The following is a 12,667-nucleotide window of genomic DNA, read 5'->3' on the forward strand; positions in this document are numbered from 1 at the left end:
GTGATTTTAGATCTGAATAAAACGGACATAGAATGTTTAGTAATAACAACTGACATACAAGGTTTCTGTATAATTAAATAACCTATGAAAGAACAGATTTTTGTTCTTATTTTAAATTGAAGATGTAGCCACTACTGAAATACGTTTGCCAATATTATTTACAAATAATAATTGATTGTACAGTAACCTTACGAACTAATAATTATGTTTTACGTTTAAAAACATACTGTATATTTTAAATTATCATCGCTTACAAAAAAAATCAATCGGATAAAAAAAATTACAATAAGTTATATGGACGCGATAAGTGACGCATTTAAAATATGGCTGACGGAAAACATGAAGTCGTAATAATATCGCGAGGCTAAAAATATTATTATTAATTTGGAATTGTCGAGTGGAACTTCATGACTTTCATAATATTGTTATAAATCTCACATTATCATTAAAACAGTAAACTTTATGACGCCGCTAACTTCCGAGTATTCAAATATACCTGAGAGAGGTATGCTATACTTTATTGTGACCGTTATGAGATAAAAGTCAGCAGTTTTAACTTTAAGCCGGCTCTCACATCAAAACTCGTCTCGCCTAAAACATTATTTGTTATTCACAAAACACACGTTGCCAAATGGAGCTCCGCAGATTGGTCGAATGCGACTGTTTCGTTTGAAAAAAAACATCTGATGTTGCGATCGACAAGTTGCATCCTTCTCGGGCTCCAAGTCGAAGAGTCGAAGTCGCATACAAACACCTACGAATTAGTCATTACTACACCGGCTCGCCGATCGCCGCATTCAAATATCTACACGTTTTGAAGGCTACGCGCGACTGTCGCTAGGTATATGTTCAACACTGGATCTCCGTTCTCGGAAGGTTTGTTTTATGGCTGTGCGAGCCGATGTGAGAGTCGACAAAAAAAACCAAATAAATTGCAACAGAAAAACGTTACATTATAATAGATTTTGGCTATGAAATGGACATAGCAGGTTTGAAGTGTGAAGTACGGAAAACAGAACACGGTTTTTTTTTATGAAAATATCGGCAGGTTAATTTATTACGTCACGGATATCGGACAAACCCGACTATCATCATCCAAACAGGTCAGACATATGATATGTAATTGCATCATGAAGTCAACGATTATGTATCGAGAGAAATAAACTTTGCCGCGATACGACCAGTTTCGGATTGCTTTAAGATTATCAGACAAGACAGTTAAATATAAATATCACAGAATATGTTATTATAATATTAAACAAAAAAAAATCAATAGAAAAAAACAAACGAAAAACACATTAAATTTATTTTGAAAATCAATCGAATAATTGACGTTCCACAACATTTCACTCTCGGTCGGAATCCCGGCAAAATTACTTCTCTCACGCGCGTTACAATATACGTCATTGTAACATAGGACGGTAACGTAACAAATACGTTACCTATTACAATGATACATCTATTCAATTCGGTAGAATATATTGTAACAACGTCTCCGTGGAATAATACGTTATTGTAATAAATATGTAATTAGAACAAACACATAATTAGTACAACTTTACTATATTGCTACAGAGTCATTTGCCACAGAATATAAGTATAACGTTATTGTAACGTACACGTTATTGCAACATTAATTGTAACAAATACGGTATTATTGTATAGTCTTTTGTCACAGAATATTAATGTTATCATTATAACGTATACGTCATCGCAAGAGTACATAATTGTAACAAAATACGTCATTGTAATAAAATACATACATCACTGTAACAATATAACAAATACATCAGTGTAAAGATGCGTCAAACATGCGCAAGTACACCGGTATCGTAAATGGCAAGATTTCCAACCGAAGTCATTTCTTACAACGTATTATTTTCAGAAGATTTTGACAAAGCCAGGAATGATATTCTGATTCTCTTTTCAAAAACACTGGAAACGAAAGAGTCAAAACACCTCTCAGCAAATGCCCTGAAGTCTCAAGGAGTCGGCGCCGACTTTGGTCTTCTTCTTCAGGAAAGACGGAGTCAACCTGTCGGTGAGCGCCGACTGAGGCTTGGCGACGGGCTGCGAGGATCCCTCTCCCCACCCGATGCCGCCGTCGACGCTGTTCGTCTTCTTATCACTGAGTTTCGATTTGGTCGGTATGGATTTCCTCTGCTGGTTGAGCCTGGAGAAGAATCCGCACTCTTCACTCTTCCCTTTCTTCTTCACTTCCGGCTCACCGTTGAATATGGCGTCCGGTTCGATTTCGTCACCGACGTTAATGTCTTTAAAACTATCACATTTACTCTGAGATCCGACTTCCTGAGATATCACGCGGGCGTCTTCCGCCACCGCACTATCACCGTGTTCCACAATCCTCAAAACTTCACCGAAGGATTCGTCACTCTTAACCGACTTCAGTTCGTACTGTTCGAAACTTTTATGTTCTCTCACGCTACAATCCACATTATCGTCTGATTTAACCAAACCTTCCGAATACGTGTCGACCGCGAGTTTGACAGCGGGGAACTTCCCTATATGAGATCTGGGAGGAACAGCAGGGGGCACATCCGATGACGTATCGTCTTCTCGACAGGTATCCGTAGAAAAATTTGACATGAGTTCATACTCCCGGCAGTAATGTTGTGGATTATCAGCGGATTCTTCCAAACTGACCGCTTTATCTTTGAAAGGTATCGCGGCTTTCGGTTTCATCTCTCGTTCGACCTTCGGCTTCACTTCCACGTATTCACAAGTCTTCGGAGGAATCACCAATCGATCCGGCCGCGTCATTTCTCTTACCGGCGAAATCCTGGCGGTGACACTACTCGAACCGCTCGAAAGAGAATCGTTTTCGTTGGTGGACGATTCATTTTTTAACGAGTTCATTCGAAGATATCCACTACCGGCTCCGGCCGATTTATTGGACCCGTTCGAGCTTCTCTCGTCGACGTTTCGATTACTCAACTTTGCTGTCATGGATTCCGATCCCATGTAGATTGAATTACTCGTAAACGAACAGTTGTGGAATGAGTTCTTTTTGTGTATTTGCACTATGGGGTGCAGTGGGGGCATAGCGGAGCGACCCGCCGTCGCGTTGGAAGACTGTGAAATGAAGGAGGCGGAATTTGACGAGGGTTTCATGCTGGGTTTGTACGACATTGCCTGCCATGTGGGAGTCGAATTCGATCGGGCCATCAGGTGAAGGTAATTGTCATCATCTATCGGCGCTTGTCTGCAAAAACAATAACACAAATTTAATACATACAAGCAAGTTTTCAAAGCACTTTAAGTAAAAAATAAAAATAAAAATCATACAGATCCCCCCTTTTGACTTTCTCAAAAAGGCGTCAAAAAGACAGATAAAATATAATCTTCATTATAGCTCGTTTACATGTGGGTGGATTTACCACTGATAGTACGTATTATCACGGCCATAACAAGAATCATCGTGCAAGTTGCTAGATTGAATGCATGGATCAAAAAACTTCAGCAGCTTCTGCGTTGCATGAAGATATCTTGGGGTGATCACATCACCAATGAGGAGGTTTTAAAATGACCCAACAAGACAAGAGACAATTAGCTACTACTATCAAGCGCAGAAAAGCTACATACTTCAGCCATATTTTCCGCAATGAGAAATATTTACTCAAACTCATTATGCAGAGGAAGGTAGAGGACAACGGAAGAGTGGGTCATAAGAGATTCTATTGGGAATGTGATGGTGGTGAGGACCTGATACGACTGGCCAGTGGCGAAAGGTGGAGGTAGGATGTTAAGATCCGACATAAATAGTGCACACTAAACTTTGTCAGTCAAACATATTTGTTTACATTGAACTAAGACTACAATGTGTAGACAGTGTTTGTTAGTTTTTAAAATTCAATTACACCCTGCTTAATACAGGCCATAAAAAATATTCATTTATCTATAAAATATCTAAAATTATGTATGGTTTAATGACATAAGATGACAGAAGAATACGTTTAGATACGTTAGGCAGGGCTTAATGAATTTAAAAAAACTAACTAACACCATCTGTAACATGTATTCTTAAGTCAACGAAAACAATTAATAAGTATGACTGAAAAAGCGTGGACTATTTTTATCGAACCGCCCATAGCATACCTAAAGCATTATGGTTTTGTTTACGCAGGGTTTAATTGATTGTTAAAAACTAACCGGCACTATTTGCAAATTGTATTCTTAGTTCAAAGAAAACAAATAAGTATGACTGACAAAGTTTAGTGCGTACTATTTATTTCGAATATTAGCAGCCTACCTCCGACTGGCCCAGGATAGGGTGGTGAACCGTAAATTGGACGCAAACTTTCAATAGAAGACAGCACCAAATGCATTGTCTGACGATTAGCGAAGATTATAAATGCAAACATGACCATGAAATTAGATAGGAATTGAAACGTTGTTCTATAATAATTTCCAAAATTGCATATCTAACTCACTTGCTCCCGTACTCCGTCTGCCTACGAAGAGATCGCTGGTAGATTCGATGCAAGTCTTCCAGCCGAGTTGACACCTTCATCAGGTCTTCCAAGGTCTTCTGGTATGACTCCGGATGTTCTGTTGCAAAGCAAAAAGGTATACACATTATAATCTTGCCAACTAACGTCAAGTAGATCGTAATTTGTCATGTCGCCAGCTCATTTTTATCAGGCATGCCCATCTCTAAGTAGGCCGTGATCTACTATACGGTAACGAAACTGACAATTATCCATGACTCTCCCATTCTCATTTTTCAACTCGGACAGACGTATCACATCAAATTACTCATTCGTCGTAAAAGTTTTTGCCTTCTTTTGGACACTCATTATCGAACTGTTGCACAAAGAGCCTACTGCATGACGGTAATGCTTCAAATACATTATGATGCACGTCGCTTAGTTACGCTTTCACGGCGACAAATTTAGTCTATGGTTTCGTCATTTTGCAGAATATTTTGAACGATCACCATCTCTATAAATTCAATGATGGAGAGTGTCAACTCTAATTAATTAGTATTTTGAATTATTATTCATGCTATTTAGTAATACGTACAATTTACATGTAACCTCACATCAGACCTATTATAACCACTTGATGATGACAAGCCGCCCACTACGTACCAGTTATGCAGACTCATTTTATCCCATTTTATACAATTTAAATTTTTATCCCATAGAGGTTTTAACAGCTCATGTGGTAAACATAAATTATTTTTACTCTAGATCGGAGTCTATATTTGAGTACAGTATTTTAAAGGTGGCGGTCATTTAGTCATATGGCTCGCGTTTTGGTTTGAAGTAATTAATATTCACCGGCCGTGTTGTTTATCGTACGTCTTTCGATGTCGGTGTAGTGGGAGAAGATGAGGACGTGCAGCCTCTCCAGGTGGCGGGCCGGGTCCAGCCGGTGGCGGATGCTCACTTGAGGGGACCTGGCGGCACTGGCGGCCACCTCCGAGCACCCCACAGCATCTTGTTTACTCGCCGAACAACTGAAATTAATAATAGAAAATTCGTACGATGCTATGAAAATAGAGTGCACAGCAGGCCTGTCCAACATGAAGTAGGCTTTGATCTACTATTCAGTATCAAAACTGGCAGTGATCTACCACATTGTCTAATTATTTGGCTTTCATCATCGTTTTTGTCTCCTTCTGTACTCGTCTCTCCTATTGTGCAAAGAACTTACTGCTGCAAGGGGACCACGTCACAGTTTAAGACGCGGGGATTCACATCTTCTCTTTCTCTCACTTCTGTAGCAGGCTGTAAACTATGCAATACGAATCAAGTGATACAAAATCACGTGGTCTTCATTGTGGTTAATTTCGTCCCCTTATTGCAGAACTAGCCTAACTGATTTTTAGACATTTTACAGGAGAACACTTTTAAACTTTATTTCGTCATTAATTTGAAAACTGTAAATATAAAAAAATTGATTTAAATATATGATAATGCATTGGTTAAATGCTTTGTTTATGTGAAAAAAAAATAACAAAAAGTATATTCCGTCACATATTTTATGCAGATAGGCTACTTTTGCACTACAGTATTTGAAATCAGCACTATCTTATTTGAGTTAAGCTTGTTCTGCATAACTATTAGGATATAGTTGTACTACAATAATTCAGATCAGAACTATCTTAATTGAGTTAAGGTATTTGAACGCGAACATAAGGCAATAAAAAATGGTACCTTAAGCGCATTAGGAAGTTAGGCTAAATTTGTATAGCACTACAAAATAAAAATTAAATCTCACGACATAGTTTTTTTATTCACAAAATCTACCAAACACTTCAATGAACATGGGTACTTATAATATACTGTAGTTATTAATGAAAGTTAAAGTTCAAGAAGTTATATAAATGAAAAGGCAATAAAACCTATTACTCATAAGCACTATTTTTAATTTAATCACTGTCGGTTTCATCCCTATTCACTTCTTGTGGTGAGGTGATCAGTCCTGTATAGAAAGAATGGTAGTCAACAGGGATTATTTTCTCCGGGCAAAGATACATTAGGTCACAATGTTTTAGCTTAGCTATTGGTATGACCGAACTTCTTACTGGCATCAATTTGAAGTCAGTTATCTTTTGAATTAGTGGTCCACGGCTACGCTCAGCTGTATTAACTGGTGCAGGCGAATCTTCAAAGTTGTACTCGATTTGGAGTGTGTGTGGATTTTCTGGCATTACTGAGATTCGTTTTATCTTTTGCCAAGAAAATTTGATTCCACGCTCATCCTAATCCCAATTTTTGGTTGTTGATTTCAAGCAATGTAGGCGTAGGGTCTCTTCCTACATGCTGATCGTGCTATTGAATACCACTAGCTCGGTGTATATACTGGTATTTTCTTGGCAGCCCTTTCAATAACACTATGAATCGAATCAACTTCATTCTGCGTGTGACCTTTTTCTGAAAAGATATGTGTTATTTTACAAGAGAAATTGGCCGCACAGAGCATGTACATACAGTACATGAAATGGATACAATTTTTTCCAGCACGATTATCTGAAAAAAAATATGAATTCTTTTATCCCTTCCGATACCTGTTGTTTGATGAAATCAAAGACACAGCTTCCAAATTTCACACACTCCTCTCATTCCAATTGATCCATGCCACATAAAACAATGACCTTGTTGTGATCCTAGATCATGAATACTGAGATTGTATGTGGCATACTTTCGTTTATGTGTATAGTATAGTTGTGCGGCTTCTGCTCTGGGATTTGTAAGACTTGTTGCGCAATAGGAACGTTTTATTTAACCCTCCTCCCGCTAACGGCATCTAGAAATGCCCATGATAGTTAAACCGTTCACCGCTAAGGGCATCCAGAAGTGCCCATAAGTTTCTACCTCCGTATTTTTGTAATTCGGCGAGTAATACAGTCGAAATTTGTTTGAAAAACTAGCTGGGTTATTCCTTTACTGACATCTGTGACTTTTTTTCAATAAGACTTTTTAGATAATTCGAAATTAAGCAAAGACACATACCCTGTCGATATTGGAGTAAAACAGATTTCCAATGATTGGTTTCAAAATTTACCGCTAGTTGCTTTGCGCAATTTGCGCCGGCGCGAATTGATGTTAATGATCTCATACATGAAATCGGCTAGTGCGGTGATAATTTTCAACAGTCGATTGCTTTCGTGTTGTGATTGATACATTTCAAAGTTTTTTACGGTTTTCTATAAAATTATTATTGATGCGCCATTCTGTTAATAATTAATTATGTGCGTTAATTCTTTAAATGAAAAGTGATTTTATGAATTAAATCAGTGGTTGTAAAGTGAAAACGAAATTATTAACACATAAATAATTTAAAATTCCTATAATAAATCTTTTGTACTGTATGGAAATACATACGAAAAATTGAGAATAAGTAAATAATAATCTGTAAAATATTTAAATTTAAATTAAAAAATGTAGAATAGATTTTCAAAATTCACGGCCACTCATTTTTATTTCAAGGAAAGTGATGATTAAAATTCTTCTCATTTTAGTCGAATAAAGAACTAAGATTAAAATTTAATATTATTGTGTAGTGAATTAAAACTTTAAATTTCCTCAAAACTGTTAAGTTATAATAGCATATTTAGTGTTTAAATAAAAATGTCTATCCCTGATGTTGAATGTTTGGATTCGGACTATGAGATGGAAAGTGATAATGAAGAAGCTGCGCTAGTAGAACATCCCGACGATGTTGACGAGCCTTCCAATATAGGCAGTGATGAAGGAGTGGCTGAACCGTCTACCAGTGCAGCACCAGACAGTTTACTCCAATCGTGGACTGCGGGTCCCTTCGTGCCGATCACATACGATTTTGATAGTTTCAACTCAGGCGTTAACCCTAGTGTACAGCTCAATGAAAATTCCACAGAAATGGAATTTTTTCGTCATTTTCTTAACAAAACAATAATGAATACCATAGTTAACCATACAAATAATTACCACAACCATATGCTCAACACACAAGCCCACACTCCGAATGCAAGGATCCATGCCTGGTATGATACATGCCCAGAAGAGATGTATGTTTTTTATGCTGTATCAATGTTGATGACAAGAAATCGCCATCTCACAATTGAAGAACATTGGAGTGCTGATCCATTATTAAATTCTAAAATATTTGGCCAAACTATGATAAGAGATTGGTATGAGTTGATTCTACAAATGCTACATTACTCTGATACCCAAATCCCTACTGGAGATCGTCTTTATAAAGTGCGCTCACTTCTTGACCACTGCAGAAAAATATTCAAAGAAACAATGCTACCAAACGAAAATCTCTGCATCGACGAAAGTATCATTGTTTTTAAAGGGAGATTAATATTCAAACAATTTATACCGTCAAAAAGACATAGGTTTGGAATCAAATTATTTGTGATTTGTGATGTGGAAACCGGTTATATTTTAGACTTTATTATTTATTGTGGTGTAGAAACCGAAATAAGTGATAGTGAACTTTTGGGAATATCTGGGGCTGTTGTCACCACTTTGATGAAGGATTATTTTGGTAAAGGGCATAAACTATTTTGTGATAATTGATACAGCAGCCCAGAATTATTTCAGTTTCTACATAAAAAAAAGACAAATGCTTGCGGCACGGTACGTAAAACACGAAAGTCAATGCCAAAATTTGATAAACTGAAGAAAGGACAAGTAAAATCTCTTAACCGTGGCCCATTGCTCGTGTTAAAATGGCATGATAGGCGGGAAGTGCATATGATCAGTACCATGCACGATGACTCCATGGTACCGACAGATAAAATTAATAGGGCCACAGGACAACCCATTATAAAACCACAATGCGTTGTGGATTATAATAAAAATATGGGCACGGTAGACAAAGCTGACATGATGTTGAGCAGCCTCTCGTGTATGCGAAAGAGTCTTAAGTGGTATAAAAAGGTTGGATTCCACATCATAGATTTATTTTTATTAAATAGTAGCATACTTTACAAAGTTATCACCGGTAAAAAAATTAGTTTAGCTGAATTTCAATTAAACGTAATCCGGCAATTAATCGAAACATATGGCAGTGCCTCAAGACCATCGACATCACAAACTACTCGTGTAGTTAATAACCCAAAAAGAATTTTAAAAACAGAACTCCTAAGACATTTACCCCGTAAAATTCCTCCAACAGTAAATAAAACAAAACCATATCGAAGATGTCGTGTGTGTATTGCTTCAACTACTAAAGATAAAAAAAGAAAAATGACGAACATTATGTGTGAAGCATGTGATGTCGCTTTATGCTCTGTGCCCTGTTTTTATGACTACCATGACAAAATCAATTTTTGAAATATAGTTAAGCCATAAACATTAATTAGGTGTGACTGAAATATGAGACCAAGTTGTAAGGAAATAATATAACAATAACGATTGTGTGCGTTCTGTGTTGGTGTTAAAAAACGTGTGAACATTAATCATCGGCGCAAGTGTCTACCACTTATCCGGTATCATAGAGGCCACTTCACTCTGCGGTATGTACTCCAAGCGTGCTTTATTATGTATGACAGAATTTCTTAAAGCTCTGTTGCTTAATTTACGATCTTTTTGTTTATTTTCACATGCTGTAAAATTAAAAGGAATGTTTTATTATAGCTAGAGCCACTCAGTGGATTTTTAGGTACATTTTTAATGACGTTTCGGTATGATTTATGAATCGTAAAAATCGCAGCGCGCCCGAACAAGTACATGAGCGAAATTATGTCGCGATAAAAAGGTTAAGTTTGCCTGCTCCTTGACATTTATTTTAACTTTCGGGTAATTTCTTTATTTTTTAAATGAGTATCATAATATTCTGCTTTCATAATATCTTTTTCTTCATTACTGCTCTGCTCATATTTCAAGAAAAAGTCACACTGGTCCTTCTTCGGAGTAAAGAATAATTAAATTCATCACAAAATATGCCTCTATATGTAGGTACATTGAAGCAATGGCTACTGTCAAGCTTTTTCCTTCGTAGTCCTTTTTATATAGGTCAAACATCTTTGTTATATTTAATGCTGCATCGAAGTACTGCTTCGTGGTCTTTTTTCGGCAATAATGGCTGCTTACTGTAGAAAAGCTGTTAATGTGATCCCTCACGTTTTGCTTCATGTGGTCGCTTACCGCAAATATCCTCTGCGACCCTCTGCTGTCATCAGCAACCGTGCTTGAATTAAGGTGGTATGAATTCTTTGCAGCAGTCTTAACCATTTGATAACGTATGCTCAATGAGTTTAAAAACAATTGGCATATTTTAATCTTGTTAAGATCTTCTGAAAGAAAATTTGAGTTGTCAGTCATTTTACGATGACTTCTTTCTCGACCTTCACTTATATCAATTGTAGTTCTTTTTTTTTATTAAATTCAACGAAGCGGTTCACGTTGATTATTTATATCACCTAAATTCCAAAACTGATGAAATATTGCAACCCTCTGTTTTTGGGTAATTTTTATAGAACAACCAAATTTGCATGTTTCAGGAGAGGGTTCCTTCATTTGACGCTCACATATTACATTGTTTTTCCAGTTTATAAATTCGTTTCCAGAATTTTGCTACTTTTTTATTACATTTCTGCGCCACAGAGCTTCATTACGATGTCTTTTCCTAGTCTTTTTTTCCCTGCTTGACTTGAGTTATACACCTCTAGGACAGGTGCTGAAAGTCGATTTACAATATTACCAATACCATTTGATGAGTTTTCATCACTGTGTGATGATAGTGAATGCTGTGGTGGTTCATAGTCTGATACACTGTCGGTAGAAAATGGGTCCACTTTCCCATCATTATCAAAGGAATCAGATGTCGAAAGAACCTCTTGATCATCCATAAAATTATTGCAAACCTTGTCGATGATTACAGAGTCTGAAAATATATACATCATTGAGCTAATGTGCGGGATAGAAGCAAATTGCAGTTCTTATTTCAGTCAAGAAAGTGTTTATTTTTGTTGTAAAAGTGAACAATAAAACTCATAATTACCTCGTTGTTCTAATGTAAAGTGGGCCACTGTGGCACTGATTTCTCCTTCGTTATTTGGAGTCAGCGGGATCAATCGATTTGGTGTTGATTGAACTCCAGTCATGCCACTGATTTCGGTAGAAAATGTGTTAACTATCTCATCATCATCAACCGAATTAGATGTGGAAGGAGCCACTAGATGGTCCATAGAATAATTGCAATACTTGTCGGTAATTACAGCATCAGCGTAATTACATTGGCAGTTGACATTGACAGCGAACTAGTACAAATAAATCCTAACTGCAATAGAAAGAGGCGATATTGCCAACGTGTAGGTGTACTTTTGCGTGCAGAACTAGCTTAACGTCAGTTAGGCTAATTTAGTTCCAAAATATTTTTAAGATTGAATTTAGGCTTGGAATGATCTAAGCTGATAACTTTTTTTATATTGATAATTCAGATACGCCTGTTCGGACTCCAAATAGAGAATCAAAAAAGGAATTTTTCTATCAAATAAAAAAAAAATCACAAAAAATCAGTTAGGCTAGTTCTGCAATAAGGGGACGATTTGAAAACAACTTTCACGTAAGCTGGTTAAGACAACATAATTACAAGATAAAAAGAACTTTTTATATACGTTTTTAAATTTTCCGTTGAATCATATAAACTTGACTTGACTAGCTTAAGCGATCAAAAAAATTTGTACTTAACATGTCATATTGATTTCCATAGTAACGCACGTATATATTAATAATTTAGTTGCTAGGACCCCAGAGCCTTAGCAACCAACAATGGTGTCGAAATAACTTTTCATACAAAACAGAATTAACTGAAAATGAATTCAATTCTACTTAAAGATGGCTAAAAGTATTAAAAAAATGCATGTGCATCGTGTTCTGATATATTCTAAAAGTTTAAAATGTCTAGCTAGTCGGGAAGTTAGTTAAAAATCGATTGCAAGATTTGTACCAGACAAAGAAGAATACGAGCTAAGAAAAACGTTGTAAAAAATAGGAATGCTTCCCCTTAAAATATCAATGAAATCGTTTATAACTTACAACAGGCTTTTTACGTTATCACTACACAACCAGCATTGCCAATTTAGGGTTTTTCTTGTCAGATCTAGCATTTTTCGATAGGCATCTAGCTTTCAAAAAACACATCTGGCTTGTGGCGTTTTTACTAACGTTTTTTGATGCCTCCAACAGCTTTAAATGTTTTGAAA

General features: G+C 36.6%; 1 protein-coding gene across 1 annotated transcript in view; it reads right to left on the reverse strand.

Annotated features, from left to right (window-relative positions):
• Positions 1-1,038: 1,038 nt before the first annotated feature.
• The window catches only part of RasGAP1 (Ras GTPase activating protein 1), a 103,744-nt gene continuing 92,115 nt past the window's right edge, over positions 1,039-12,667 (reverse strand). The window contains exons 13-15 of the mRNA XM_085951467.1: positions 5,304-5,482; positions 4,452-4,569; positions 1,039-3,223 (exon numbers count right to left, since the gene is read on the reverse strand). Coding sequence (XP_085807593.1) covers positions 1,963-3,223; positions 4,452-4,569; positions 5,304-5,482 — 1,558 coding nt within the window. The 3' untranslated portion in view covers positions 1,039-1,962. The remainder of the gene's footprint in view (positions 3,224-4,451; positions 4,570-5,303; positions 5,483-12,667) is intronic.

The sequence above is a fragment of the Rhyacophila brunnea genome, unplaced genomic scaffold, assembly GCF_057557595.1.
Source record: "Rhyacophila brunnea isolate RB1 unplaced genomic scaffold, BYU_Rbru_1.0 scaffold_24, whole genome shotgun sequence".
In the NCBI taxonomy this organism is placed as follows: Eukaryota; Metazoa; Arthropoda; class Insecta; order Trichoptera; family Rhyacophilidae; genus Rhyacophila; species Rhyacophila brunnea.